The 27,851-nt window shown below is 44.7% G+C and overlaps 2 protein-coding genes across 2 annotated transcripts; one reads left to right on the top strand and one right to left on the bottom strand.

Annotated features, from left to right (window-relative positions):
• Positions 1 to 109: 109 nt before the first annotated feature.
• On the bottom strand, positions 110 to 2,082 carry LOC108008857 (uncharacterized). The gene is made up of 2 exons (XM_017072761.4): positions 1,828 to 2,082; positions 110 to 1,763 (listed from the first exon to the last, which is right to left on the bottom strand). Exons 1-2 carry the CDS (start codon positions 1,828 to 1,830, stop codon positions 378 to 380), a joined length of 1,389 nt encoding a protein of 462 aa, XP_016928250.3. The 5' UTR covers positions 1,831 to 2,082; the 3' UTR covers positions 110 to 377.
• A 5,808-nt stretch (positions 2,083 to 7,890) lies between these two features.
• nvy (CBFA2/RUNX1 partner transcriptional co-repressor nervy) lies at positions 7,891 to 26,268 on the top strand. The gene is made up of 6 exons (XM_036813518.3): positions 7,891 to 8,366; positions 18,440 to 18,689; positions 22,603 to 23,930; positions 24,334 to 24,513; positions 24,580 to 24,705; positions 25,097 to 26,268. Exons 1-6 carry the CDS (start codon positions 8,364 to 8,366, stop codon positions 25,442 to 25,444), a joined length of 2,235 nt encoding a protein of 744 aa, XP_036669413.3. The 5' UTR covers positions 7,891 to 8,363; the 3' UTR covers positions 25,445 to 26,268.
• Positions 26,269 to 27,851: the final 1,583 nt, after the last annotated feature.

Below are 27,851 nucleotides of genomic sequence, written 5' to 3'. Positions count from 1 at the left end.
ATTTGATTTAAGAACTATTCCTCCTTCAAAAGACATATATGTTTCTAGTAAAATTGTAAGGTTAACAAGGGAATTGTGATTTGACCACTTATTTCAAATGGACTTGTGAAACTTTAATATTACTTTCAAATAAATCTTTAATATTACAAGAATCAGCATGTTTAAGGATGTATTATAAAATATATAAAGCTTTGGTTTTTTTCAAGAACACAGGGACTTCTCAGTGCTAAGCTTATAGCAAGCAACTAGAACAAATGTGCGGAAATATGCTCCTTTTTTGATTTCCAGTAGTAAATAGACTCCTAGTCGCTCGGTTCTCGGTTACTTTACACTTTAACCTCGACCGACTAGGCTTTAAAATCCAAGTACCCGAAATCCTAAATATTCAGGACATCAAAGAGTTCCTCAAATGTGGGCGCTTCCTGAAGGATGCCCAAGTTGCCTGGCACATCGATGCCCCTCAGCCGCATGCAGATCGCCTCGACGCTTCGCAAGCCTTTCATGGTGCTGGGAGGAACATCTGGGTCCATGATTTCCCGCATGGACACCTCGCACAGGTTGTCCTTGTGCCAAACGCTCTCTTCCTTTGCCTTCTCAACCACATTTGCCTTCTTCTTACTGTCTTTCAAGCGAATGGAGGTCGAGCTCCACATGGGATCCCGACTAGACTTTTCCTTACTAGAGACGCGAATGGGCAAGTCCTCGTCGTCGCTCATAGTGATAATCAAGTCTTCACTCAGAGGATCAGGTTCCTTAGCCGGGGGCTTGTTCAAGATGGGAGGAGGCTTAACCAACTCGGGCATCAGTTTGTCCATAGCAATCTTGTCCTGGTTCTTAGAAAAGGAAATGTCCTTATTACTGCTCTGCGGAGCAATCCATTGGGACTGCAGACTCTTTGGATCTTCAAGCGGATTATCTTTACTAGTTGACGGCTGCAATTTGGTTAGAAACTTTGGCATCACTGTCTTCACCAAAATCTTGTTATCCAGATTGTGTTGGAAAACAAAGTCCTCTGAGCTCAAGTTGCACCACATAGGATCATTAAGCTTCTCCTTTATCGTAGCATCCCGATTATCCAGGAATGTGGCATTTCCTGCCTGTCGGGGATTATCGTTTTTAAGCGGAATAGTAGAGGAGTGACTCCTTTTCAGGGGATTCCCAGTCGGCATTTGGGTTTTCTTTTTAATCGCTCCCTTTTTCCGATTAGCCATATCATCTTTATCGCTTGATATGGCAATACAACTCTTACTAGGCTGCATGGGGGTATTTAGATTCTTGTAGAGGGACACATCCTGGGAGAAGCCCTTCCAGCCTTGGCCCTCCCCGCCTAGCTTTTTCTTTGGCATAGTCCCGGTCAAGAGGAGACCCTTCTTGCGATAGTCCTTGTTCTCCTTGTTGCGAATCTGGCTGGAGGGCAGTAGGCGCTCATCCCACTCCGAAGGCCCAGCCGAACTCTCTCTTACGGATAGCAGGCGGCCAACCTGAGACCCTTGTGGCAAAATGGGACCCTTCACAGTCTCAACTACCTTATTGGCCTTGGTATTTGTCTTCACAGGGTGAAGACACCCGTCGCTAGCCGAGAGTTCCTTAGACTCCCCCTTTGCGGGTCTGGGTGAAAGAGTCTCCACAGTCATCCGGGGTCCAGATCCAGAGGAAGATGGCCCTTCTTCAGCGCTAGTGCCGGACATCTTGGGCTGTATTTCGACCAACTCGCTCCTGGGCAGGTGTACCGAGCACTTGGTCCGGCGCCAGTTCCTCTTTGGCTGCCAAAAATAAACAGGGACTTAGCTAAGACAAATTTCTATAGCTTTCCAAGAAACTCCTTACCATTCCGTTTTTTGTTAAACCAAATTCGAAGAAAAAATTCCAGGAAGCGTGAAACGCATGCGCACCTGCCGACTGGCAATCACGAAAGAAAGAACGTTGGCCAAAATGGCGAATCAGTGTTGCCACGTTTCCATAAATGCGGTTATGTTATGTTAATCCGGAAAGTTGTCCGGACGTATAAAATATATTGAATTTTCTTAAGAAAACCTACACACTTGTAACAACTTAGACTGGCAATATTTCGAACTAATTAGAAAAACATGCCAACTTGCTGCGGAAAGTTCTTTAATAAACAAGGATGCCAGACTGGTTAAAAATATTGCATTCGGAACTAGAAGCTCTTTCAGGGTTGGCAGACATCATAAAATTGCGTTTGGTATATTTAATAGTAGTACATTTTATAAAACTTATTAATTTGGGCGCACTTTTTAAAAGAAAGCATATTTGGAAGAAATATAGGTTAATAAAAATACCACTCATGTGTCTTCCATAATTTATAAGTAGGTTTCATTTAAAAGATAGTTATATACACATCTAACTATATCTTCACTTTCTTTCAGAAATTATCAAAAGTATTTTAAATAATCATTCGACAATTATTTTTACTTTTTCCCCCAATTGCTCTTCCAAAAAGTAGATTGACAGATTGGAATTTGCTTCTCTGCCGCAGTTTAGAGCTGATGCCTCCGCATGTTGTTATTTCTCGTAAAAGCCCAATACCTATTACAATATACTTATGTAGGACCCTCCCCCAATCGGCAGTTGTCAGTGGGCTTTAACCACCCGGATCCCGATCCCGCCGTCACTTTCAGCGGCTGTCAATGTTGTTGGCGCTTTTGTTTTGGCCAGCGTGTAAAGCGCGGAAGGAAAATGTTATTTAATTACTCAAGCAAAAGCATGACAAGTGGAAATGTCGCCTGGGTGGGATTCAGCAGCCAGGAGCCAGGATCCCGGGATCCAGAGTCAGGCTCAGCAGGACTGTCAGCTTGTCAGGAGCAGGCGCCATGGAAAAGCCGCTGGCGCATTGGTCACTCTTGCTCGCTTTTGTTTAAATTTAAATTCTATAAATAAATCTGCATGAGGGCCGGGGAGGAGGCATGTTTGCCATAAGCACGAGCAAGTGGATTGTGACTGCAGTTGGCATCGCTGTTGGCCACTAAACAAAAGCAGGCACAGGCACTGTGTTTGGCCCCGTTTGAAAACCATTCTGTATGGCCCAAAATCGCAGGACACTTATTTGTTGGGGCTGGAGGGTCTGGCAGTTTTGGGAGACCAGTTTCTGGGAGTCTGCTATGCTCAGTTGAGTTGCTATTTAGACAAAAACGTGGGTCTTTTATTCAGTTTAGTTTGGTTATAATTGAATGTTTCAGCATGGGTGTGCTTTGGTAAGAGTTACATAAAATTCCCTACGAAAAAGTCAAAAAAGCAGACAAAGGTGTCTTAAAGTATGCAACAATATATTTTGAAAAACAATTTACTTATTTTGTTGCATACTTTTAGACACCTTTACAGGTGCAGTTAAAAGAGCAATGATAAAATTTTGAAAATGTGATATACTTTTGCAGCTATATTTCTTTGATGTCCTTATAATTCCCATCAAACTTTGGAGTCTTCGTTGTGGTCCAAGCACACCTGTCAGCCTGTCCATACTTTTCCATTCCATGTGACAAAACTCCTTTGGCAGATTTTTATTCCCTTTATGCCACAACAGTTTGTTGTCCTTGCAACTGGGAACCTAATGCATTCGAATCGACAGACTCGAACGCCTTGAGCACAATGTTAATCCGATGTAAGCTCGTGTCCAAAGTCCACAGATCTCCACGTCATGCTTCAATTGTTCCCAACATATTGTTCTCGACAGGCAACGACTGCGAACCAAAAAACCTGGAACCCGGAACCATCACATGTGCTCACCTTTGCCATCAAAAAGCAACCACAGGGGAAAACAGGACGAAAAAAAATAATCACAAGGATACGATGGGATGGGATGGGTGAAAAAAACGATGTAGCTGTGGAAATAGTAGTAGAGATAGGAAAGCGAGCAAAAAAAATCTCAGCTGCAAATGACTTGTGTGCCATTGAGATAAACCCAAAATTTATTTATTTTTGCCATAAAACCCGAATGCAGTCAAGGCAAAAAGGACTTTTGGCCAAAACCATTGTGATTGTGTGTGGCAGTGTGTGTGTGTGTGGCAGGCATTTGTTGTGCCTGTATGTATTTGTGTTTGAGCTTTCGACGGCAACAACAAAAGCGATGACGATGGCAACTAACTACAAATCCGTAGGCAATTAATTTGGCTAGAAAGCCCAAAAATACAAAACGCCCGCCCGCATATTCTTGTGTGTGTGTGTGTCCGGAAAATGGGCAAAAATATTGGGGGGGGAGTGGTAGATTTTCCAGAGGGGGGTTCTGCCGACTCGAAATGGAAAAGCGCCGCGCTCGACGTCAGCGTCAGTCGGTGGCAAAAAACGCAGAGAATCTGGTTCTGGCCAAGGAAAAAGCAGTTTGAATGGAAATTCAATTGAGTGACATGAAAATGGAATTTTTCACATTTTCCCCATGTTTTTGTTGCTCTCTGCTGAGATGGGAGAGCTCGTGTTTGGCTGCCAGGCACATCACAAACACACAGTTTGTTCTTCATGTTGCTGCTGTTGCTGTTGCTGCTGCTGCTGTGGCTAACAACAACTATGGCATAGGAAAACGCCTGGCAGCAACAACCAGCAACATCCTCGCACCCACACAGAGCCAAAAGAGTCCTGGCGGAGATTATGCCCGTCCCTGTCATTGGGCCACCTCTCTCTCTCTCTCTTCCGCAACAAAAAACCGTTTGCTTCTGACATTTTCATAATTAGGTATTCAAAATCTTTAATAACGGTTACTCTTGCTGTTGCTGTTGCTGCTGTTGTTGCTGCTGCTTTTGTTGCTGCTGCTGCTGTTGCTGAAAGCTGCCAGTTGCCACACAAATACGCATATTATCCTTATAGAGTTTTTGTGTCTTTGGGGCATACGAATGCTGTGGCTAAAGCTTTGTGGGAAGACATGTTGCTGCTGTCACGGTTGCTGCTGCTAGTTGCTGCTGCTAGTAGTTGCTGCTGCTAGTAGTTGCTGCTGTCATTGTGGCTTTCAATTTAAAGATAATTCGTAGATTAAAGCGCACGGTTGAGGTCCTGTCAGGTCTTAAATTATTGGTAAATCACCGCAACTGGGTAATTGTCGCTGTCCCCCTTGACTTTTTCCCCCCTTTCTCGAATTCTGAAAAGCGCCTTGCATTGTCCGCACTTCACTTGCAGCCAACATTTTTACGCTCTTCACTTTGGTCGCTGGAGGAAAAGTCCTTTCTTGGCTTTTCATGTCCTGGAGAGGACAGCACCGAACAGGCCTGCAGGATTGCCGCTGACGGCGACAATTCTAGCGCGTCCTTTGCCTCTGGACAGGACGACCGCTGAGCAACTGTCTCTGGCTGTCGAGCCAAAGGACGAGTGCGAAGACGAGGGCAATCTTAATAAGCAGCACAGTGGGTGGCCCGTTTACAGCTACCCAAACAAGGCTATTACCATCCATGGAGTGTTATCTGCCGACACCCAGTTGCCGATTCCCATATCTGGCCACTCCCAGTCCCCCAGTTAAACGGGGAGACACCCAAACAAACAGCTTCATTGTGACCTGCTGGCCTAGAGGACGCATCAAGTGGGTGGTGGTGGTGGTGGTGGTGGTGGGTTCAGCAGTTTGCTCTGATTTTGTTTGAATCTGCTGAATTTCCATTGCCGCTGAGCAAACAACTTCCTTATCGCAGCGATACACGCTGCCTTTCGCCAGATAAACACACGCACTCACCAGTGTGGCAAGTGACAAGTCACGGGTGACGCATGTGCAGCAGCAGCAGCAGCAACATCAGCAGTTACAGCAGCAACAGCATGTCATTCGATGTTTAAAATAAAAATTAATAATTCAATTATGCGTCAACAGCATTCCGTTGTTTGTTCTCCTCGCCCCCACTCTTAATGTATATATGGTTTTTCTTTTTTTTTCGTTTTTCCTTTTTGCGACTGGCCATTTGGGAGCGGACTTTTGGTCCGGTCTGGACGCAGCTGTTGCCTGCCGATGTATGCCACTCCAAATTGCCGTGATTTCATTCAATTTGTCGCAGCAGCAGCGGCAGCAGCAACAAATGTTGCCACTTGCCAGCCAGCGCGGCCCAAAATTGTTTTCGTTTGCTACGTTCCATGAGAATATTCCTGCTCTTCTCTCTCGTTTCCATTCGCCAGTGCGAAATGCGCATAAAAAATGCTGTGTCCAACGCCCACAAAAGTCGCCCCACCACCCATTCCCATCTCCCAGTCCCTGCCAATCCCCCCCAGAAATCCCAGACGACGACGACGTCAGGCTGGTGTGCCAATGCACAATTGTTGTTTGTATGAGAAAATCTCGCCTAATGGCGTTTTACATTATTTGCCGCCTGATGCTGCTCTTCCGACGACGATGACGACGACGACGACGACGACTTCGCTGCCATGGCCAACTGCTACCAAGTAGTAAAAGAAGCGCCCTTCCACCCACCGAACCACCCACTAGCCCTCTAGACCACCCAGCCCCCACACCCTGGATTTCCCAACTCGAGTGCCAAATATTCCCCCTCAGTCGTTCACGTTCAAGTTTGTGGTTTAGGGTGCTTGGGTTTTCGGTTGTGGCAAGTTTTCCTCATGGCCATGGGGACAGCGGGGAAATCCGGGGGAACTGCGGCTGCTGAACAAGATGAATGGCCACTTATTGGCCAAAGCGGGTTTTGTTTAAATTGTGGTGGTCAATTTGTTGGAATGTATTGAAACGTCTTCGCAGGCGTAGATTGATGGAGCCACCAGATGGCACGATGATATGCATGGCACATGTGATAGATGTGTCAATCGGTGGCTAATTAGTATAGAAAGTTAGAGGGACTATAAAAAATATGGACCATGATAACACACATATTTATAGTTTTACACGTTTAAGACATACATTAATTAATTCTTCAAAGCATAAGTAATCTAAATTTACCACAGCAACATTTTCAATTGCCTATATTAATTCGCAAACAATATAATACCTTGAATTCTTTAAATAAGGAGAATACAGTATATACCAATATGTTTTAATATTAAAACTGTTATAAGGCGCGCGAATTCTTTAGAAACTAAAAATTAAGATTCTAAAGAACCAAAATTTGCGCGAGTTCTTCAGAAACTAGCAATTAAGATTCTAAAGAACCGAAATTTGTTTTAATATATTTTTCAATTTGTTATTATTTTACATTTAGAAATAGTTTTATAAAATACTACCTATTAAGCATCCCATCTTATACCCATAAATAACCCTTATAACTCGGTATAATCCCTGGGAAATTGAAGGAGCTAACGAGCAAATGTGTTTCGTTATCCCCCGAGCTAATTGCTTTCGAGGACTGATCTCTTAAACCCCCGATATCCACCCATTTCCAATTGGAGATCCCACATGGAATCGAACCGAACTAAATCGCGTCTAATTTGCTAGACCATTTCGATGGGGGTGGACCAAAATCGAAGGGTGGGTGGACCGCCTGAGCATTTGACATGGTGTGAACACGCACACAAGGCCCCTTTTCGAAGGACGGGGGAATGGGAATCCCCCAAAGGGAGACTGTGAGTGGGTATGTGCACAATTGGTTGGCAATTTATTTAAATATCGGCACGCAGTTGGGAACCGAATTGAACTGAACTGAAGGCAATGCCAACTGGAATGCCGAGGCAGTGAAATAAATGCGAGACAGCAACAGCAGAAAGAAACAAGCTGCTGCCAAAAAGGAATTTTTCAGCTGCCGTCGGAGGGAAAAAGAAAGGAGGCGGGGAGTCTGAGTTCAGCAGCAGCTGATGTTAATAGCCCAGCGGGCCAGCGAGTGTCTGCCTGCCCTGCCAGTTGTTGCTGTTGTTGTTGTTGCTGCTGTCGAGCGGATGGGAGGAGAGCGGTACCGGTACCGAAACAGCTGTTCCATCTGCAAATGCGCAGGCGCCGCGAGCCGAGACGATGATGCCATCCGAGTGCCAAGCGGACTGCCGAACGGAGCGGTCGAACATGTGCTACCTGGTCTACAGCACTTCTCTCACAAACAAACCCAACTTTCGACTGGTCGGACGTCCTCAGTTCCGCAGTTCCTGAGTTCCTAAGTTCCAATCGCATTCGCAGTCCGACTTCCGCGTGTTTTCCTCTTCGCGTGCATCCAGCGCGCCATTCAAGATACCCGATCCAAAAGATACTTTCGCATCCATTCAGTTTTGGATGCCGATTCACACATTCAGTCTTTTGCCGTTCCTCCGCGATGCCGGTTCGCGTTACGCGCTGCCGCCTCCGTTACTACAATGATTCGATGGTAAATAGGAATGCCCACAAACAAGCGGTCGCGAAGTGCTAAATAACCAAAATAACCAGCAAAAGTATCTCAAAGATAGAATATTGAATTGATACGGAAATCCAGAAAGACTCCATCATCCAGAGAGCCCAATTGGGACAAAAGAGATCTGCCAAAATGGTGAGTCCATGCAAATTGTATCTCGACATGAACATGAGCTATGGCCAACACATGTTGATTGTGGCCAGCTGTCTTCTGCCACTCAAAGTGTCTTTGGCCTTATAGAGAGCAGATATGTATATTCTCTGCATACATCTGACGGGCCCAGATATATCTGGTCGCATCTGTTTTTTATCTGCTCAGACTCAAACAAATTCGCCGGGCACAATTGCAGATACAAATTCGTTTGTCAAGTGCTCGAATAATAGTTTAAGACGGAATACACACACATAACGACTGGGGGTTTTTCGGGAGGAAAATCTCGTTTTCGTTCTCGTTTTCCCTCCGCTTTTTCAGTTTCACGTGCGAAATTATAAATTATTTGCCCTCTTTTTGCCGCTTTTTGGGGGGTAGAAAGGGGCCGGAAGCAACATCCAGTGGCTTTTTGGTCCATGACTTTGGCCGCCGTCTGTTTCTGACGGCCTTGTGCGCCGCGTTCCCAACAGAAACAGAACTTCCAACTGCAAATAATTGCAGCTGGCTGCCATGTGTCGCTGCTTTTGGTTCTGCTGCCTTTACCGTCTGTCGATTCCATCTGCTGTATACCCATTGCTAAAGCCATAGCCGCCGTATATCAGTGGTCGCAGCCCCGAACTTTACTTCCCAAACAGCCTGCAACCGGGAAATTGGAAACTGGGAAATCGTGAAAACCCTCAAATGGCCCAGATGGGCCTTTTTCCGGCTCGAAGTTTATGGCTGATAGTAAACTTTTGAATTGATTGCCCTATCAACTTAATCAGCCCTCGCAATGGGCGGTGTTTCACCAAGCAGCTTACTAGTTGATAACTTTCAGTGTAATCAATCATAATTAACTATTTATTTACATAAGTCACAAGTAATAGATAACAGTAGGTACTGCTCTAAAACTTTCCTTCTAAGAGCACCACACATTTTGCTACAAGTAGTCGGGATTTATTAGAATCATAATAATATTGCTAGTAATAGATTATGGCATGAAAAAATTGTTAAAGGGAGAATCAAAAAGATCTTAGTTTATTAAAAAAATAATAATATCAATGACAAACTAAATATTCAATAAAATAATATAAATTCTTTTCGACCATAATCTTAGTAATTTTAATAGATAAAATATTTTAAGATCAATATTAATTGAACTAACGTGAATTTTAAATGCCTTGAAAATTTATGTTATATGATATTAGGTTATCTATACATAGAAATATTTTAATGGAGTTTTAAAAAAAATATCAATTATCTTAAAAAATTGTTGATTAACCCCTGATCAATGCATAAGTGGTTAGATCACGCGTCTTATAAGTTATGACACTCCTAAGTGATTTAAAATGATCGCTCCTAACAATTGTTTGCTTTAATATACCAGAATTATCGACTAAGGATCGCTGAATTGTGGGGATTATCTGGTAGGGATCTCGCGATCTTGTGACTCACTGGGAAATCACCTGGCCGATCTGGCCTTGGCTCGGCAGCTGTTGCAATTGATGATCAAATGGGGAAAAGAACGATACCGATATCGGGATGGAGCTGAGGAGAGCGGGATGCGAACAAGTGTGAGGCCAGCTGCCTTTTGGCCTTTTTGTCTTTTCGGCCTTTTTGCCTGACCTGGCTGCGTTATGTTATTGTTATTGGCAATGCGGTTGCTATTCCATCTCGACCATCTCCGTTCCTCTTCTCAGCGCCGCTGTCATTGGCATGACACCTGCATAAACATTTTAACAGCTTGTAGGCTCAGACGCGGCCTGTTTTGTTCTGGGTTTTCTCATTTTTTTTTCCGCTGCTCATTAAACAACCCAGTGCCACCGCAAAAAAGGCGAAAAAAGGTATCGGGAGAGTTTGCCCTAATTAGGGGTTGGACTAATTGATACCCAGTTGTATGCTCAGAGTGACATCAAGGCCTAAACGCAGGGGATAATTCGATAATCTGAATATATGGTAATTTAAAGGGCAAAGGGGTGATATTTACTACAAAAACTGCACTTATTATCTTGTTAAATGTGTAATGATATAACCATAATTTTCCTGTTTCGAGGTAGTTGCTTTTATGGCAGGTGAATATGTGCTATGACACTTACCAAGTTTTTTAAAATATATAAGCCAATATTTTATTTAATTTGCTTTAAAGTAATCATGTTAATAAATATTTTCTTAAAATTTGAAAAACTGTATTTATTCGAAAATGTTTTTTTTAATTATTAGAAATTTAAAAATATCATATTTTACTAAAACTTTCAGATAAGCACAGATTTTCAGAGATTATGTATTCTTCCATAGGATCTCTTGAAAACGGATACCCTAAAATGTACCTAAACTATTTGCCCTCAAATCGTCAGTACTTTGAAATGCCTACAAGCGGAGTAGACAGCTTAATTGTGTCTAGCAAATAGATCCCATATTTCAGGCCGGCCTGCAATCCAATTAGTGTCAGCAATTTAATTTTGTTTTGGCCGCTGGGCAACTCAGCTGGTTGGGGCCTGTCTAATCGGCAATTGGTAATCGGTAATCAGCGGGCAATCAGGCATTCAACAAAGTTCTATTAAATAATGCAGGGCCTGGGGGGTGGTAGGTGGGAGGCTCCAATAGACGGTTGCATATGGTGATTGAATTTAAAATGGACAGCGGCGAAAAAGGGCAAAGTTATTAGCGTAATAGTCGGGGGCAAACAAAACACAAACAAGCGAAGAGCCGTTGGAACAGGTGAAAATGCACATGACAAGTGCAGCTGTTGGCATCAAATTAGTCCCCTTTTCGAATTTTCACCACATGTGTGCCGCTCCGTATCCCTGCCAGCGAAATCCCGCCGCCCATCCAGCCAGTCAGCCAGCCAGTCAGGCATTCAGGCAATCCATCAAGGGCTCAATCAATCATTAGCAGTGCAAACTCAAGCCACGGGCTGTGGTGTGGGAAAACCCAAAACAAACAGAGAATGAAAAAACTTTGGATTTTCACACCTTTTGCAATTAAGATGCCGCCTAGACGACATTGACTAATGAGACGCCATTTTGTTTGCGGCCTGGCGCAGCTGAGCCAACAGACAACATGGCGACCGGAAATAAGTCAATTTGCTTATTAGACTTGTCAGTCGAGCGGGCCAAGGAACGAAAACAGAGCAGAAACGGATTCGAGAACTGGAAAACCCTGCTCAACAAAGCTCAAACGCAAACATTGCAAACGAAACGAACAAAATGGATGGTATTGTCGAGGGGCTAAAAATAAAAAAAAAAAACGAATAAGGAAAAGCCAAAAAATCGCGAAAATGTCACACACAGAACACAGCAACTAACGGTTTTCCCCCACCGCCCCCGGAAAAGCGGAAAAGCGGGGCTGCATACGCTTAATCGAAAAAGTCAAAAACAAAATTCGGCGTCGCTCTCATCCTGTTTTCCTGCTTTCCTACTCCTAGTTCTTCTGCTCGCCTGGCTGCCTGCCTTTTTCCTCGTTTTTCCTCGCTTTTCCGCACCGCTGTTGTGGCTTTTCCACTGCCACTGCGAAATTGTTTGCGCTGCAAGTGGCAGCTTATTAAAAAGACGTGGGCCACAGAATGTTTTGGGGGCAAGCAAAAATGTCATAGGAAACGCCAGCGCAAAAAAGCCATTTCTTTTTGTCGTTCAGAAACAATGGAGGAAATAATAGAGCGGATTCGCCAGTGGCAGGAATATATTTATTTAGTATAGGAAAACTATATCGGCGGCGATTTTTTATTCCAATCCGACACACAGTAGTTTTCCACTTTCATCTGTTTCCGTAAAGTGGAAACTAAATATATCCACTGACCTTTCGCCTGTCTGAACTCATCAAATTTTACAATGCGACATTTTTCAAATGTCGCGTTTAATTTTCTAAAGCATATGATATAAATATTGTTTTCTTTTATCTCCTTTTAAAATTCCAAATATATAAAGATTATATAATTTCTAAATATTGAGATGAACTGTTGTACATGATATATGATATGTTAGAATACACTAATCAATTTTCGTAATATTAGTGGCATGTTAAAAAATAAAAGAGGGAAGATTCAATTTCAGAGGAGAAATAAACCCATATATAAAAGATTTTTTAAAATAATTGTATAAATAAATACCGAGAAAACTTTACCTTATGGCAATATATTTCAAAGTCTTAACCATTAACCCAAGCCAGCCCACAAACACCGACCATCCGTAATGCCAGCTGCACCCCTCAGCCCACAGGCACTTATGTTTTAAACATTTTCCGGAGACGGGACAAAAAAAGCTGTGTCCACGAGTGCCGCATGTCCAGTACAATCGCAGAATCGCAGACGCCATTCGCTGGCAAGCTACCAAATATCCAAAGTGGCCCTGCCGGCATTTGAATTGGATTTGCCAGGCGGTACGATATATAGCTGTGGCAGTAGCTGCAGCTCAGCCCTAAATCTCCAGGCTCAGACTCAGCTGACCTTGTCCCGCACACTCTTGAATTCCGAAAAGGAAGGGGGCGTTGGGTAAGAACGACAAACGAAGCAGCTGGCACAGCTGGCGCAATATTTCTTGCCCCAGATGAAACGCAGATGATGCCGCAGGAGAGGCAGCAGTGGCAGAAGCACTCCCTCCTTGTAAGTTGTCAGGACACAGTTGTTTGAGCTGCTGCCTCGAGTGTCTGCAACAGATTTGTGCCAAAAAAGCAGGGGGGAATTGCTGCTGCTGCAGGGGCAATGTGTTGCTCGTACGAGAGCAACACTCATCGATTTGTGCATTTGGCTGGCACTCCAAAAGGGTTTGAGTCCTGAGGTCTTAACCTGCTAATGGCCGGGAAAGAAATGAGCTCCTATTAGACCACCGCACAGGTGCATCTGCATCCAAATCGGTCGGTCGAACCATCAAGAGCACCTGCTGTCAGTCGCAATTTTTAATTGAAAACGGCAGCGGTGGCTGCTGCTGTCTAGAGCAGGCTCTTGGCCAAGAGACATCAACGTCAACACGTGCCAACATGTGTTGCCAGTTGCTTGTGTTGCCTGTGTTGCTGCTGCTGCTGCTGTTGCTGCTGGCAGACAACTTGGCAAAAACTTGAATGGCGTCACGTGCTGCAAGGCTGGCAGAATGATTTTCCAATCAGAGGAGCACAAGCGCCGCCAGCCGTGGCAGCTGGAAAATCTTCAATTGCAACAACACACGTTGGAAAATTGCATCCCGGCAGCAACACAAGCGGCACAGCAGCAGCAGCAACAGCAACATCGGCAGCTGGCGGCCATCAGCTGCTGTCGCTGGCATAATTGGGATGCCTAAATACGTTCTGTGGGCAACATGTGGCAGCCAAATGTTCTCCATTTGCCCCAAACCCCGCACATAAAGCAGTTCGTATCGGAAATAAAACAGACCATAAAGCCGATTAAGCGCGACACTCGTTCAACTGTTTTTGCCCCGTAGTTGCTGTTGTGCTGATGTTTCTGCTGCTGATGTTGCTGCTGCCCCTGTGACAAGCCATTATCTTATTATGCCCCACACAGGCTGCAAATGAAGGGTGAATCGAGGGGCGGGGCAGGAAAATTCGCACGTGCGGCCGAGTAGTGCAAAAATGTTGTTGTTCTTGCTGTTGCTGTTGCTGTTGCTGCCCCTCTTCCTGTTGCTCACTGTCTGTGTGTGTGTGTCTGAGTGTGGCTGTGTGTGAGATGTGTAATTTAAAATGACGCCAATGCTGCGGCACGTTGCCAACAGACACACAAACACATACATACAGGCAACCCGGCAGACTGAGAGGCGCTTAGCAAATAGTTGACGAGGGTTGCCGCTGAAGTTTAGGCCAATTATGTAATTTGATTGCAGTTTAAAGAAGATTAAACAAGGGGTAAGGGCACCCAATTGAATTTTGTTTAGTTAGCAAATCAGCAGGGGTGTTTAATTTGAACATTTGGTTAGCCAATCTAAATAAAAGGATTTGGAAAACGAAGAAAACAGATGAGTTTAAAGTACTTATACTAACTTTTTCTTTTATTCTTTTTTAGTCCTTTTAGTCCTTTTAATTATTTATGTGGTTATAGAACTTATTCATAGTTTTACTTATTTTAATTAGTTAAATACTTCTTAAAATTTGTATAAATTGTTATGGATTACAATAAAAGATATATATAGAACAAAAAATAATTTAAGTTCGAAAACTACTAGTAACTTTTTAATTACAAACCAAAATAATGGATCTATCTCTCACTGGAAAATCAAACAAATCGATTTCTAGTCTTTGGACAGGAGCTTAGTAAACGCTTTGGCACATTTTCCCACATCTCCGGCTGAAAACCATAATGTTCGTGTGGCTGTAATTGTAGACGCTCGCCGTGTAATTAACCCCTGAACGCCAGCCGCCCACTTTCGACCCCCAGCTGTTTCAATGCTAATTACCCAGCCCCCGGTGAACGATGAACGATGAACGGGAACTGTTCGCACAACCCATCCTTTTCTTTCGCCTCCGCCAGCATACATTTGTAGCTTCATGTGTAATGAAGCAGCTGACGCAGCAAGTTGCAAAAAAGTTTTAACTGTGAAGCGATGTTGCTGCTTTGCTGTTGCTGTTGCTGTTGCTTTTGCCCTTGCTGCACAGGTGTCGTCGCCAGTCGCCAGTTGCCAGTAATCCCTCCCAGCAGCGGGCAACGGTTTGGGCGCCACTTGCGCATAATGACGCACAATGCGGAGTGGAGTCCGCAATACAAAGTGCCCCGGAGTCCTGGATTCGTGGATTCGGGGAGTCTAGTCCCAGGTTTCGAGTTTCGAGGTCCGAGGTCCAGTTGGTTGTCATTCGCACACACACACATATGTTTGGAAAGGGATGGGGGACGGTCGGAAAATGGGCAGCTTACCGGGAAAGCACATGCAGCTGTGCTGTGATTTCCCAACCTCTCATCCTCCCACCTTATTCTCGACTGGCCTTCAACCCTCTGACCGCCCAGCCACCCCCTTCAGCACCCCATTTTCCACATCCTTTGTTGTTGTTATTTCAGTTGGCGCGCCTTTTCGTTAACCATTCCTCGTCCTTTTTATCCTGCCCTCTGTCTGTGTGTGTGTGTGCGTGTGTTGGTGTGTTTTTGTTAGCAAAAGGGATAAAAGTATAAAATGCTTTGGCGTCCAGCACATGGCTCGCTGTGCCACGCCCCTGCCAACGAACCCGACCGGCCCCAGAAAAATTAAATGAATGTCGTTTAAAATTTGTCCTTTGTTTTTTATGATTTTCGCCAGCCTAATTGAAAATTATGCAGTGAAAATGTATTTTGCCGTTGCCATTCATTTGTCAAATCGCCTGGCATGGGCTGCTAATAGTTGCTATATTGCCTTGGGGGTGAAACGTTGGCTATGAGATGCCATCACTTGGGAAAACCAGATTTAATTTCAGGAACAAGCATTCAAGTGGAAAGGTTAAATGAAATTTTAAAAAGTCAATGAGAGTTGAATATTCTGTACTAAAGTATGTCTAAAATTAAAGCCTGTTTAAAATGCAGAAAGAAAGTTCCTCGAAAAAGAATAAAAATTACTATTTCCAACTTTTCAAGATGTCCAAAAGTATGCAACAAGAAGAACGAGTTATTCATTCCCAAAAATGACTGCTATTATTGTCACTGCATACTTTTAGGCAGCAGCATGAGTGATTTCAAATGCCCAATGATTTTTCTGACACTTCCCCAATGTTCGATGGCTAAATGTTAAAAAGTGAAGTAATTGAGGCTTCCATCCCACTGTGCCGCCTCCGTTTAAATAATTACTTTTCCTCTTGGCAATTTCGCCGGCAGCCGGCGCAGCCTCTTGCTCCTCGGGTCCCGGATCCCAGATCCTTCTCCATCCTGCCGCTTCAGCTTCAGCTGGCCCAAGTTTTGTGGGAAAAACTTCTGCGGGCGACATTTTCCATTTTGCTGCGATGGAAGCTTGTGAGGCTCCCGGCTCTTTGAAGTGCTTGCCTTACACAGGATGGAAAATGGAGGAGGGGTGCGGGGACCGGGGACGGGGGGCATGGGGCATGGGCATTTGGGGGCGCCTTCTGGCGACGACAGGCGACAGCTGCTTGAGCGACAACGACACGACTGCTCCTGACATTTGATTCATTCGTCATAGCCAGGCCAAAAGCGGCAGCTGCCGGCTATTAAGTGAGTCAGAGCAGAACAGAACAGAACAGAGAACCACCCCTCCGAGCCCATGGCACCACCCACTTCCCAATTAAGCTCACCTGCCGCCTTTCACAAACACTTGTTGTTTGCCCCGCCACCACCTCACGCATGTTTTGTCTCCCTGTTTTTCGCAAACTGTAGAAAGACCTCGCTGAAAAACACTTGTCAAGTGTTCCTCCATCTGAGGGATAGCACAAGATCTTGGACTTTCCTGGCTAAATGAGAATAGAATTTAAAAAAGGGGGCTGGGTCGTCATTAGTCGCCCCTCACTTTGGCAAACGGCAGCTGCCGGCGTGTCAAGTGTTTGTTTTTAATAGAATTTCATTTGCGGCATTCGTGTGTAATTTCGCTCTGATGCCAAACAGCTGCTCCAACTGCTATGCAATCCCCCTTGGAAAATGGCGGGGGGTTATGGGGGTTCGGGGGTTTTGATACCCCCACTCGATTGTAAATATTGCCGGGCGCGACGATTGACTTTAAACAATTGCTCTAAACAATTTCTTACACCTCACTTTGGCGCAAAGCGAAAATGGCCAGCCGAGATTGATCGAAAACATGAATGAAACTGAACAGGTTTGCAGGCCCCCTGTTTTTCCGCCTTTCCTTCGTGTTTTTCTTGTTTTTTTTTTTTGTTTAACCCCCCCTTGTTTACGCAGAGGCATGGCAAGCTGCACAAACTCCCACAGTCCGCAAAGGTATTTACATATTTTAGTGATAAAAATCAACACAAAAATGTTTCCCCTCATGCTAGCTGGACATGAACAAGTTTTGGGTGGAAAGTGTGGAAGGTGGGGCGTGGATAGATGGGTGGTGGGCTGTTTATGGGTGGCCGGAACTCCTGGTTAAATGGGTCGCAATGATTGGTAAACAGGAAATGCAGTTGCCGAGTCAATTAGCAAGGCTGCGCTCCCGACGTCTTGATTTTCCCACTTCAAGAACTCGGGGAGGTTTCCCAATCGCATATTCATTTAGTTGGGCGGCCCGAGTAAAAAGTTCCTCAACTCAATTACGAAACAGGTGTTTACGGCGTGTGGACTGTTGGCAGCTGTCGGTGCTCTTTGGCTGAAAATTGTTTTCAGTCTCTGCTATTTGGGATGGGGGAATAATCTTAAGAATTTATAGAATTTATAGGAATGAATATAAATTAATAAACGATAGAAAGTGTACCATTCAATTTTAAATACCAACTTGCTCAGGACAATTGTCAAAGAAGAATTGTGGTACTTAATAAATTGAAATTGGGAAGATTATTAAATCTCAAATATAATCAGATATATGTAATTATAAGATTATGATGTCTTGAGCTATTTTTAAAGCTATTAAATGCAGCTAAAATCCGATTGTCAAAACTCAAAATTCAAAAAATAGTATATTAAATTTGTCCACTTGTTACAGATCATGACCATTGTAGGAATCACAATACTATACAGTTTAGCAAAGTATTACCACAAAATGAAGTTCAATTAAGCTCTGAAAAGCTTTATTTTAAGGGCTTAACAAGAGGGCATCAAATTTAAGACATTAATAATGCAGCTGGTTTATTATTGAATGGAAAGTGCATATTTAAAGTATCTGCACTTAGGTCCCTTAAAAATTAAAGCAATTTGGCCAAATTAAAGCGGCAGCTGTTCTTTCCTCTCGCAGCGAACAAAGGCCCAAGGTCTTCGGCTTCGACTGTGTATTTCAGTGGGTAGTTCCAGTGCGGGTGCGCCCAATTTGCATGTCAGACAACCATTTAATCAAATTGAAATCAAATAAGTTGAAAACATAATGTGAGAACTTTGTCACTTGATGTTTTCGTCTATCGCCACTCTTGGGAACCTGAGCAGTCTGCCGGGGAAATTAGCTGGGCGTGGGTGGACTGGGGTGGTCCGCCCCCTACAGCTTTTCCATTTCCATTTACCATTCGCCGTAGCTAACCGATTTCCTTGCCTGTTTCCCGACTATTTCCAGATGGCGCTCGACGGCAAGGCGATAATTAAGGAGGAGATTACCGACAAGGACGCTTACGACGCAGCAGCGGCGGCGGCGGTGGCAGCGGGAGCCGCTCTGGCGGTGGCCACCGCAGCAGCTGTCCAGGTGCCGCCCACGTCATCGTCCGCGGCGGGATCAGCGTCAGCGGCAGCTGCCGCGGCCACCAACAACAACACAAACACAACATCGGCGGCAGCCACAGCGGCAGCAATTAGTCGACGGCTTAAAGGTGAGTGGAGCATTCTTCGAGGCAACTGCACTGGGGAAATATTCTTTGCCATACCTCAACCAAGTAGAAAGTGGATAGAACTTATTAAAATATGTATCACAATCATTCACATAGTGCCATAGCTCAGCCTGCTGATTTAATATTTTTTTTTTTGGTAGTCAAAAAGTGTAACGTTTTAAAGTTAAATACTAATATTTAAGGTTGAGCTTTCATAGCTCGAACTTGCTTTTCTCGAGTCTTTAGAAATAAACGCTATGTGTGCTGAGTAACGGGTATCTTATAATCGAGGCCCATTGACAACACCGTTTTCTCTTGTTTTAATATAGTTCTTCTGACAATATTGACAGATATACATAAGTCTGAAATCTATTGTTGGCGACAGATTTATAATTTGATATCGGAATCCAAATATCCTGATTTTTAATAAAAAAGTGTAACGTTTAAAAGTTGAATACTAATAATTGGGGATAAAGTTTAATACCTCGATCATCTTTTACTCAAGTGTATAGGAATAAGCGATAGGTGGCGCGTTAGTGTGGTGCTTAATCTCAAAAACAGCCGATTTGCATGCCTATCTCCATCACTCTCTCACCTCCATTAGCTGAGTAACGGGTATCTGATAGTCGAGACCATCGACTAAACCGTTTCTCTTGTTTTGATATACTTTTTCTGACAATATTGACAGATATAAAAGTCTGAAATCTATTGTTGGTGACAGATTTATGATTCGAGCTTTGAAGTCCCAGTGTATGCTCCAAATCCCCAATATTTATGGCTGTGCGCAAAATGGTGTGAAATTCAGCAGCTGCACGTGTTCAGCCACCTCTTTAAAATGTTTTTTACCCAAAGGAATCTGGACACAGATCCCAGCTCAAACTCCACTTCGGTATTCCAACTCCACATCAGAGCATTGGGAATTCGTTACTTTTTAAATGGTTTTCCGGGCCGAACCGAGACCACAGGCCGCAGTCGGAAACTTGACGAATTTGCGAATGAAAAAGGCCAAAAGCATTTTGCCATGTAGTTTTCCCTCTCCCCCCAAAAAACTCCCCCACACAAAAAAAGAGGAGGAAAAAACAGAAACCGCTGCTGGCATTGTTCCCAGCATCAGCATCAGAAAAGCCCGCACGCAGACGAGCATTTTGTTGCCTGCTTTTGGGAGCGGAGGTGCAGGGGCGGAGAGAAAGGGGGCTCATTGCGGCTTTGATTGCCGGGATCTCTGGGATGTGCTACCTGCACCAGTTCCCAGGCAAATGATGTGTGGCCCAGCATTTAAGTCGCTTGAATTTCTTTCCTTTCACCAGCAATTAGCATTTTCCGGGCAAACAAACCCCCCCTTGGAATCTCCCTCCATCCGATGATAATCAGAAGCAGTGCATGATGAATATTTGCCAAAATGATTGTTTTCCCAAATGACTATGCCAGCAACAGCAACAGCAATGACAGCAGCAGCAGCAGCGGCAGCAGCAACAACAAACTAAACTTGCCAACGTTTCGTTTTGTGCGCTCGACTGCAATCTATGGGACGCAGCTGTGCAAATTCTGTTGCCCACATATACACAGATACACTTTGGCACACACAGGAGACACACACACACAGATGCACTGCCGGGACCACGCTGCGTATACGTAACCTTAAATCGATGGAGAGAGGGAGCTCATGATGCTGGCAAATGTTGGGCCAGCAGTTAAAACCAGTCCTCCAGTGTCCACCCGATTCCTCCTGCCCAAACATTATGTTTTAGAAAATATGTGAATTGTCAACACAGAATTTTCGTAAATAGTTTTTCGGTTTTGCGTGGGGTTTTCTTGGCAGCAGCTGCTGCTCTCGGCCAGCAACTTTGGGTCAGCAGTTGAGGTTTTCCCACAACAGGACCAAACCAAAACAAACCGAAACTTTTAAGCCCGGTCAAGTGCAATATTTTACAATTGTACACCAGCCGAGAAAAAGGGCAAATGGATGTGGATGGTGGGGATGATGGGGATGTGGGGATGTGGCAATGGCAAATGCCGGCCAATTAAGCCAGGAAAAAGGAATGGGGGGCACCATGTGATCCATCATTGTCTATGTTTGGCGTTTGATAAGAGCCGCCGACTCGGTTGACTGATGCCTCCGACTCCGACCCTCCGACCATCCCATCCAGATCCATGTGTCCCCCATTCTGGTTGGCAGTTGGCAGTGGGTGGTCGTGTGGCCCTTCGATTGGCATGGCGGTGGCGTGCCTGAATGGCTGTGAAAACACAGCCAGTTGCAGCTGTATCCACAATCATTATCACAAAAGCAAACTGTGCAGCAGCCGCACGGCAGCAGCAGCAGCAGCAACATCAGCAGCAGCAACAGTAGCAACAGCAACAGCAGCAGCAGCAGCGGCAACATCAACTGACTGCCATTCCCATCGTTGTTGTCGTCATCATCGTCCTCATCATCATGGTCATCAGCAACATTCGCCACCCACAGTGTCTGTCAGGCACCCACCCAATCGCCCATCAAGCCAACAGCCCAGCAACCCAACAACCCACCAAGCCATCTGCCCACACCCATAAACAATTTCCATTAGCTTGTGCAAACAAAGTTTGTGTGTGTTTGGTCGTCGCAGGCGACAAATGTGTCCCGAGCTTTTTCCTTTTATTCGTTTCACGAAACCTACAACATTTATAAAATTCTGGAGGGATCCAGAAACTAGTTATAAAATAATAGTAGTACTAATTCAATATTTATGATATAGGGGTGTTACTGAAATCAGAAGGACTTCGAAATTTTTAACTACTATAAAAGAAGGGGTATTTAAAACAAAAAGCTCATCGGGCATCAAAACGGATTAACTTAGAAAAGTGCGTCATAATACTGTTCTTTTATAAAGATGTTTAGAAGTATGCAGTGATATTTTTGTCATACAGTAAGGTTCCATAAACCTCTGGATTCAAAGTAAACTGTAGATTACTTTTAGACACTTTTGTATTTTAAAAGTCAAGACATTATTGTAGGGCCATAGACATTAAATAGTTTCAGTAAATGAAAAACAAATGCATTTCCAACTGACATCAGTTAAATTAATTGTTATAGTCCGTTTATGTTGGATTATCTAAAAAGACTCATGCTATCTTTCAAAAATATAATAATAAATGTAGAATATTACTTAGGTTAGCTTTTCTTTCCATTAAAGGGAAAATATTTTGTCATCTTTCTAAAGCAATATCCGATTGAAGAAATAACGCTTCATAGATGTAAAAACCAGTTCCCTTTGTGAACATTTCGTCGCCTGACAAAGAGTTTCCCAGCAGCTTCTCCGTCCAGCTGCGCACTGCGGATTTGCGTTAAGCTTTTCACTTTTGAGCTACAGCATCGCTCTGGCTCTGCCAGGATAGGATCATGCGATGGATGCGATGGGACAGCACGTACCGCAATGTGTTGCACCCCGACCCACCCCTGGTCATCGGAAAACCCATTCATCCACCCACCCACCGAACCCTCGAAACCCACTGGCCCAATCCAACCCATTCCATTACATCCATTCTGCAATTAGTGCGTTATGTGGTGCTTGATTTGCTTGCCTGACTGGGCCCAAACCACACAGCAGCACACTTCGGTAGGGCCAAAAATGTTTGCTAATTTATTTCCCATGTTCAAACAAATTTGTTAATGCCGGCAGTTGGTCGAGAATGTAGTATGTACTGGAGTATGTAGTGTGTAGTATGCCCAGATCTGTGGGACAAGTGCTGTAGCTTGTTGTGGTTAGGTGGCATATATATTTCCGTTCCCTCGGCTTCTGCTAATGCATTTGTAATGCGCCTGGGCTGCACATCCTGTCCTGGTCTCGAACTTGGACGTGGACTTGTTTCCCTTGTTGCAGGATGAACATGCAACTAACTAACTGACCACTTGTCCTCTTTCCCTTTGCCCTTTATCCAACAGCCAGCAGCAGCAGCAATGGCGGGGACAAGAGCTCCTCCTCCTCGTCCAGCAGCAAGGACAGCAGTCACACATCCAGCAGCAGGAGCGACAGGGAAAGGGAGAGGGAGCGGGAACGGGACCGCCTGTGCCGCTCTCCGCCGGATTCTCCGCCGGACAGCTCCCGCAGTCTGGCTCCCCGCTCGCCCCACTCCCCCCTGCAGTTGCACCAGCGGCCGCAGCGCAATGCCAGCGTTTCTCCAGTGGTCAACGGATCCTCCGGCGGGCTGGGATCCTCTGGTACTTCGCCCACGCCCACTCCGGGGAGTCAACATGCCGCCTCCTTGGCCGCAGCCGCCGCCGCCGCTGCAGCCGCCCATGTGGAGCAGGCACGATTGGTCTCCAAGATGAGGAAGTTCCTCGGCGCGCTGGTGCAGTTCTCCCAGGAACTGGGACAACCGGAAGTAAGCGAGAGGGTGCGTGCCCTGGTGCTCTCGCTCTGCTGCGGCAGCATTTCCGTGGAGGAGTTCCGGCTGGCCCTGCAGGAGGCCATCAATTTGCCCCTGCGGCCCTATGTGGTTCCGCTGCTGAAGAACAGCATTGCTCTGGTGCAGCGGGAGGTTCTGGCACTGGCCAGGGCCACCAACCAGTCCGCCCTGCAGTATGTGACCAACAACGAGCAGGCGGTGATGGAGTTCGCACCCCACGGAGTGGCCAGCTCCGAGTTCGGCGACATCTTCATCCAGCTGGAGGCGCCCACATCGAACGGCAGCAGTGCGGTCTTCAAGCGTCGCTCCTCGGACTCCATGATGGAGCACGGTGGTCACAATGGTCTGCAGGAGTGGAGCGAGTACATGGCCAGTGGTGGAGCGGGCTATCCGCCACCGCCCAGCAAGCGCCTGACCCTGCATCCCGCCCACTCAGTGGTGGCTTACGGGGATTATGGGGTCTCATCGGCGGAGGGCCTGCCCTCGGCGGCGGCCTTCATGCAGCGCGACGAGCGGGATCTGCGGATGAGCGAGGCGCAGGCCAGGCACGCAGTTCCCCCCCAAAGAGCCGGAAATCCCCAACCAAATCCCAACCCCAATCCCAATGCTGCCGGAGCTCCAGGGGCTCCGGGCGGTGCGGGTGGCGAGGAGGAGTGGAAGAACATCCACACCATGCTCAACTGCATCTCCGCGATGGTGGACAAGACGAAGCGGGCCATTACGATTCTCCAGCAGCGGGGCATCGAGCCACAGCTCCCCAACAGCGGTCAGGAGGTCACGCCGGCGGCCATGGCGGAACTGCGGCGGCAGACGGAGGAGAAGGTCGCCGAGTTCAAGCGGAATGCCGAGGATGCCGTCACACAGGTGAGAGATGACTCTAGTCCTTAGGTCTAGGATTAGAATTTATAATTGGATTAAACAGAAATCCCAAAAGGTTACTCCAAAACAGTTAGCACAACGCGCCTATCGCGAAGATAGTATTTTATATCGTATACCAACATACACAGAATTAAACAGAAGCCGGCACAAAAACATTAATTTTTTTAATTTGACTGCATACTTACCGACACCTTTATAGGTAATTTTAAAACACTAATGATTTCGATGATGCTCGTACGTTCAATATACATATAGTAATCTAAATCTTGAAGTACCTTTTAAAACGTTTATAACGTTTCCTTTAGAAATTTCTGTGAGCCCATTTCCGTGTTTTTGTTTCACTATAATTTTTTTATTTTAGTAAAACTGATTTGATTCCCATTCCCAGGTTAAACGCCAAGCTGTCATCGAAATCCAAAGGGCAGTTGTGGCTGCCGAAACCCGAGCGGCGGAGATCATGACCCAGGAACGCCTGCGGATGGAGAAGTTCTTTATGGAGATGAGTCGTCATTCCAGCGGAGAACGGGATCTGGACAACAAGTCGCCGTCAATAGCCACAACTCAGAATGTAAGTATGCTCAAGAAGATTGTTAACATAATTTTACTTAATTTTTAAATATTTTAATACATTTAGGGCAGCAATCTGCAGCAGCAATGCTGGAACTGCGGTCGCAAGGCCACGGAAACCTGCTCCGGTTGCAACATGGCACGCTATTGCAGCGCCTCGTGTCAATACAGGGATTGGGACAGCCACCATCAGGTAGGAATCTTAAAGATATTACGTTTTTATAGAAAAGATTAGAAACCTATTTAAGAGCACTGAAAAATGCAGTTAAATTATAGTTTTTAATGTATTAGTTTTATATTCTTCTAATAATTATAAAGCAAGTGTTTGCTAAAATATTAAAATACAATCTACATTTTTTGAATTTTTTTCTTGAAAATTCTAAGAATTCAATATAAGGTAGATCTTTGATATTTTTTTTTTTAATCCTTGTTAGATATATCTTTCCTTATTAATATTTTATTTTTTCTAAACCAAAAAAGGTGTTCCTAAATAAGGACTTTCTTACTCAAGAGACACACCCTTTAATACTTTTCTTCTATAAAGAATATTTTATTAATGACTTGCCTATGGTTTTTCCTTGCAGGTGTGTGGCAATTCACGGGCCAGTGAGCTGAGCGCCAAGCACCTCCATTCGGCCAGCAGTCTGCGCAGTGCGATGGCCACCAGGTCGCCGCCCACGCCCAACTCAGCGGTCCATCTGCAGGCGGCGGCAGTGGCTGCGGCAGCTGCAGCGGGAGCCCGTGAGGTGGTCAGCGCTCCAGTGGGAGGACCTGGGGCAGGAGTGGCTGGCGGTGGCAGCAGCGTTCCCTCCGTTGGAGGAGGCGGAGGAGCAGGAGGCGGCGGGGGAGGAGGTGGCGGAGGAGCCTCGGCTGCCGCTGTGGCCGCTGCCACTCCGGGTGCTTTGGTGGCCAACGGGTTGGGCTCCAAATGACGCATTCGCATGATGAAACCCAAGAAGAAGTACTTGTGCTAGTCAAATTAAAAAGGGGGTGAACCACAAAAACCATATACACACTTAAATTATGCAGCTAATATAGAGTTATCCAAAAACCAAAAAAGAGGAGAGATGTACTTGTCAGCATCGTCACTTAAAGACAAAAAAAAACTAGATGATGCTTAACATCAGAAAACGCATAAATAGATACAGATTGATGTGCATTTCCACTAGAGTTTATACATTTCGATGTTTCAAGCAGAGAACGGGTTGAAGGGTATTATTGAAGAATCGCATAAATGCAAGGTTATGCATCTTAAATTACTCATAAAATACATTTTAGGGAATTTATCCTGCAATTCTCAACCTGTGACTTAATAAATGTACGGAAATTCCATTTTACCATCAGCACCATCATAAGCAAAAAAAAGAAGAATACATTATTATTATTAACAATATGTGCACACTAATAAAGATTACACAAGCAAGTAAAATCATTGAAAGCAAAACTTGAGAAACAGTGAAACTATGTAAGTAAGCAGCCCAAAGCGAGTAAAAACAAAAACTGAACATAGTAGATTTTATTAATACAATACAGTATATTACTACGGATATGACTATGATTATGAGTATGGCTAATTTATTGAACGAGTTTAATTTATTGATTAGTATTTATTGTATTCCCTAAACTAAAACGTAAATGTACTTTTATCATAAACAAATACCAAGTAAATGTTAAACCTACAAAGAAAAACCAAGGCTCCAAGGCTACGACAAAGAAAAACCCAAGAAATAAAGTGTTTTAAACCAAACGAAAAACGTGGCGATTCCTGAAATACGAATTAGAAAATAACATTTCGATTGGCAGCCTAAAAGAAGGCCATGAAAAGCGCATTAGTGTGGGTCGGGTGTGCGCCTGAGTGTGTGCTACAAAACCACAAACTACTGTGATGAAATTTCAATTATCGTCACTCAGCTGTGTGCCCCGTGTCGGTGTGAGTATCTGTGTGTCTCAGGGTGAGTACTTGCGTGTGTGTGTGTGTGTGTGTGGCTGTGTGCATGTATGGCACATGGCACACCTGCTGCTGTCGCATTGCAAGCGAGCAAGTAAAAGCTCGTTAGTCCACCTCCCACGCCCCCTTTTCTCACCCAAGGACACCCACAACATTTGTTGCACACGCACACACATGGCCTGCGGCTACCCACACACACACACATACAGACACAGACACAGTCAGACGGCAGCTTGCCTTAACTTTGCCTTTGTCTAGATGCTGTGCGCTTTTTTGCAACCCTTCAGCCAACAACAATGATGATGATGATGGTGGCATTTGCTACCTGAGTGATTTCCTAAAGCACAACTCCATTCTCAACCCCCCCACCCCCTTCCACTGCCACTTCCGGTTGCGAGTGAGATTCACATGCACATTCAAATAGCTGCACGGCACGTCCAGCTTGCATGTGCTACCATTTCCCCATTTTCATCTGCGTTCCCACATCACATCCCCGAGGACTCGGACTGCCAGTCCCCCCTGCATCCACTCGATTACCCCTTTGTGCCGGCTAGCCTTTCGGTAGCTTCTATTTAACATGCAGTTATCGTTTGTTATCGCCAGCAGCCACAAGCCAAACTCCCACAGAAAGCAGCTTGTCAACAGGGGAACAATGTGAAGAGGGATGACAGTCCTGGGCGAAGCTCGGATGCCCTGCAAATCCTTTAATTAGACGTATTCCAGTAAAGCTGAGTCTGTAGATTTAGAGTCTGGATGCTGGAAGATACCTTGTTATTGTCAAAGGATTTTGTTTATAAGTCCTTGGATCAATTGCCTATAAATAAGGGTAGAACTCTAAAAAATCTTTCAATTTTAGAAAATAAGGGTACGATATTGCCTACTTTTAGGCACCTTTTCAAGAGGTTTAATTCCTCCAGAGATTTTTCAGTTGAGAATTAATAAAAAATATATTTAACATAACAGAATCCAGATCAAATGGAACTCCCCCCAACATCCTAGTTTTCGAATTCCATTTTGCATTTTTAGCAAGGGCAGATCTAAAAAAAACTATTAAATTTTGGAAAATATGATTCGATGTAGCATACTTTTAGAGGCTTAATTCCAGTAAAGATTTTTGGGAATTAATAAATAACATCTATAAGAAAACAGTATTATTTAAGAGTGCCATAGAGGTGTATAAAAGCTTGCAGAATTTAATTTTGTATCCGGAACTCGACTGATTTCAAATAAGTTGAATATAATTTCATATGTGGACTTAGGTTTCCGAATGAAAGTGCTCAGATCTCTTGGAACTCCCCCCAACAACCTATGTTTCCAAATTCCATTTCGCCAATTGGAGTAACGCACATTCCTCACCCCCTAATAAGGCCCCATTCCCCCTTGTATTGTTT

The sequence above is a fragment of the Drosophila suzukii genome, chromosome 2R (genome assembly GCF_043229965.1).
Source record: "Drosophila suzukii chromosome 2R, CBGP_Dsuzu_IsoJpt1.0, whole genome shotgun sequence".
In the NCBI taxonomy this organism is placed as follows: Eukaryota; Metazoa; Arthropoda; class Insecta; order Diptera; family Drosophilidae; genus Drosophila; species Drosophila suzukii.
This window is presented reverse-complemented; position numbering and strand designations above follow the sequence as displayed.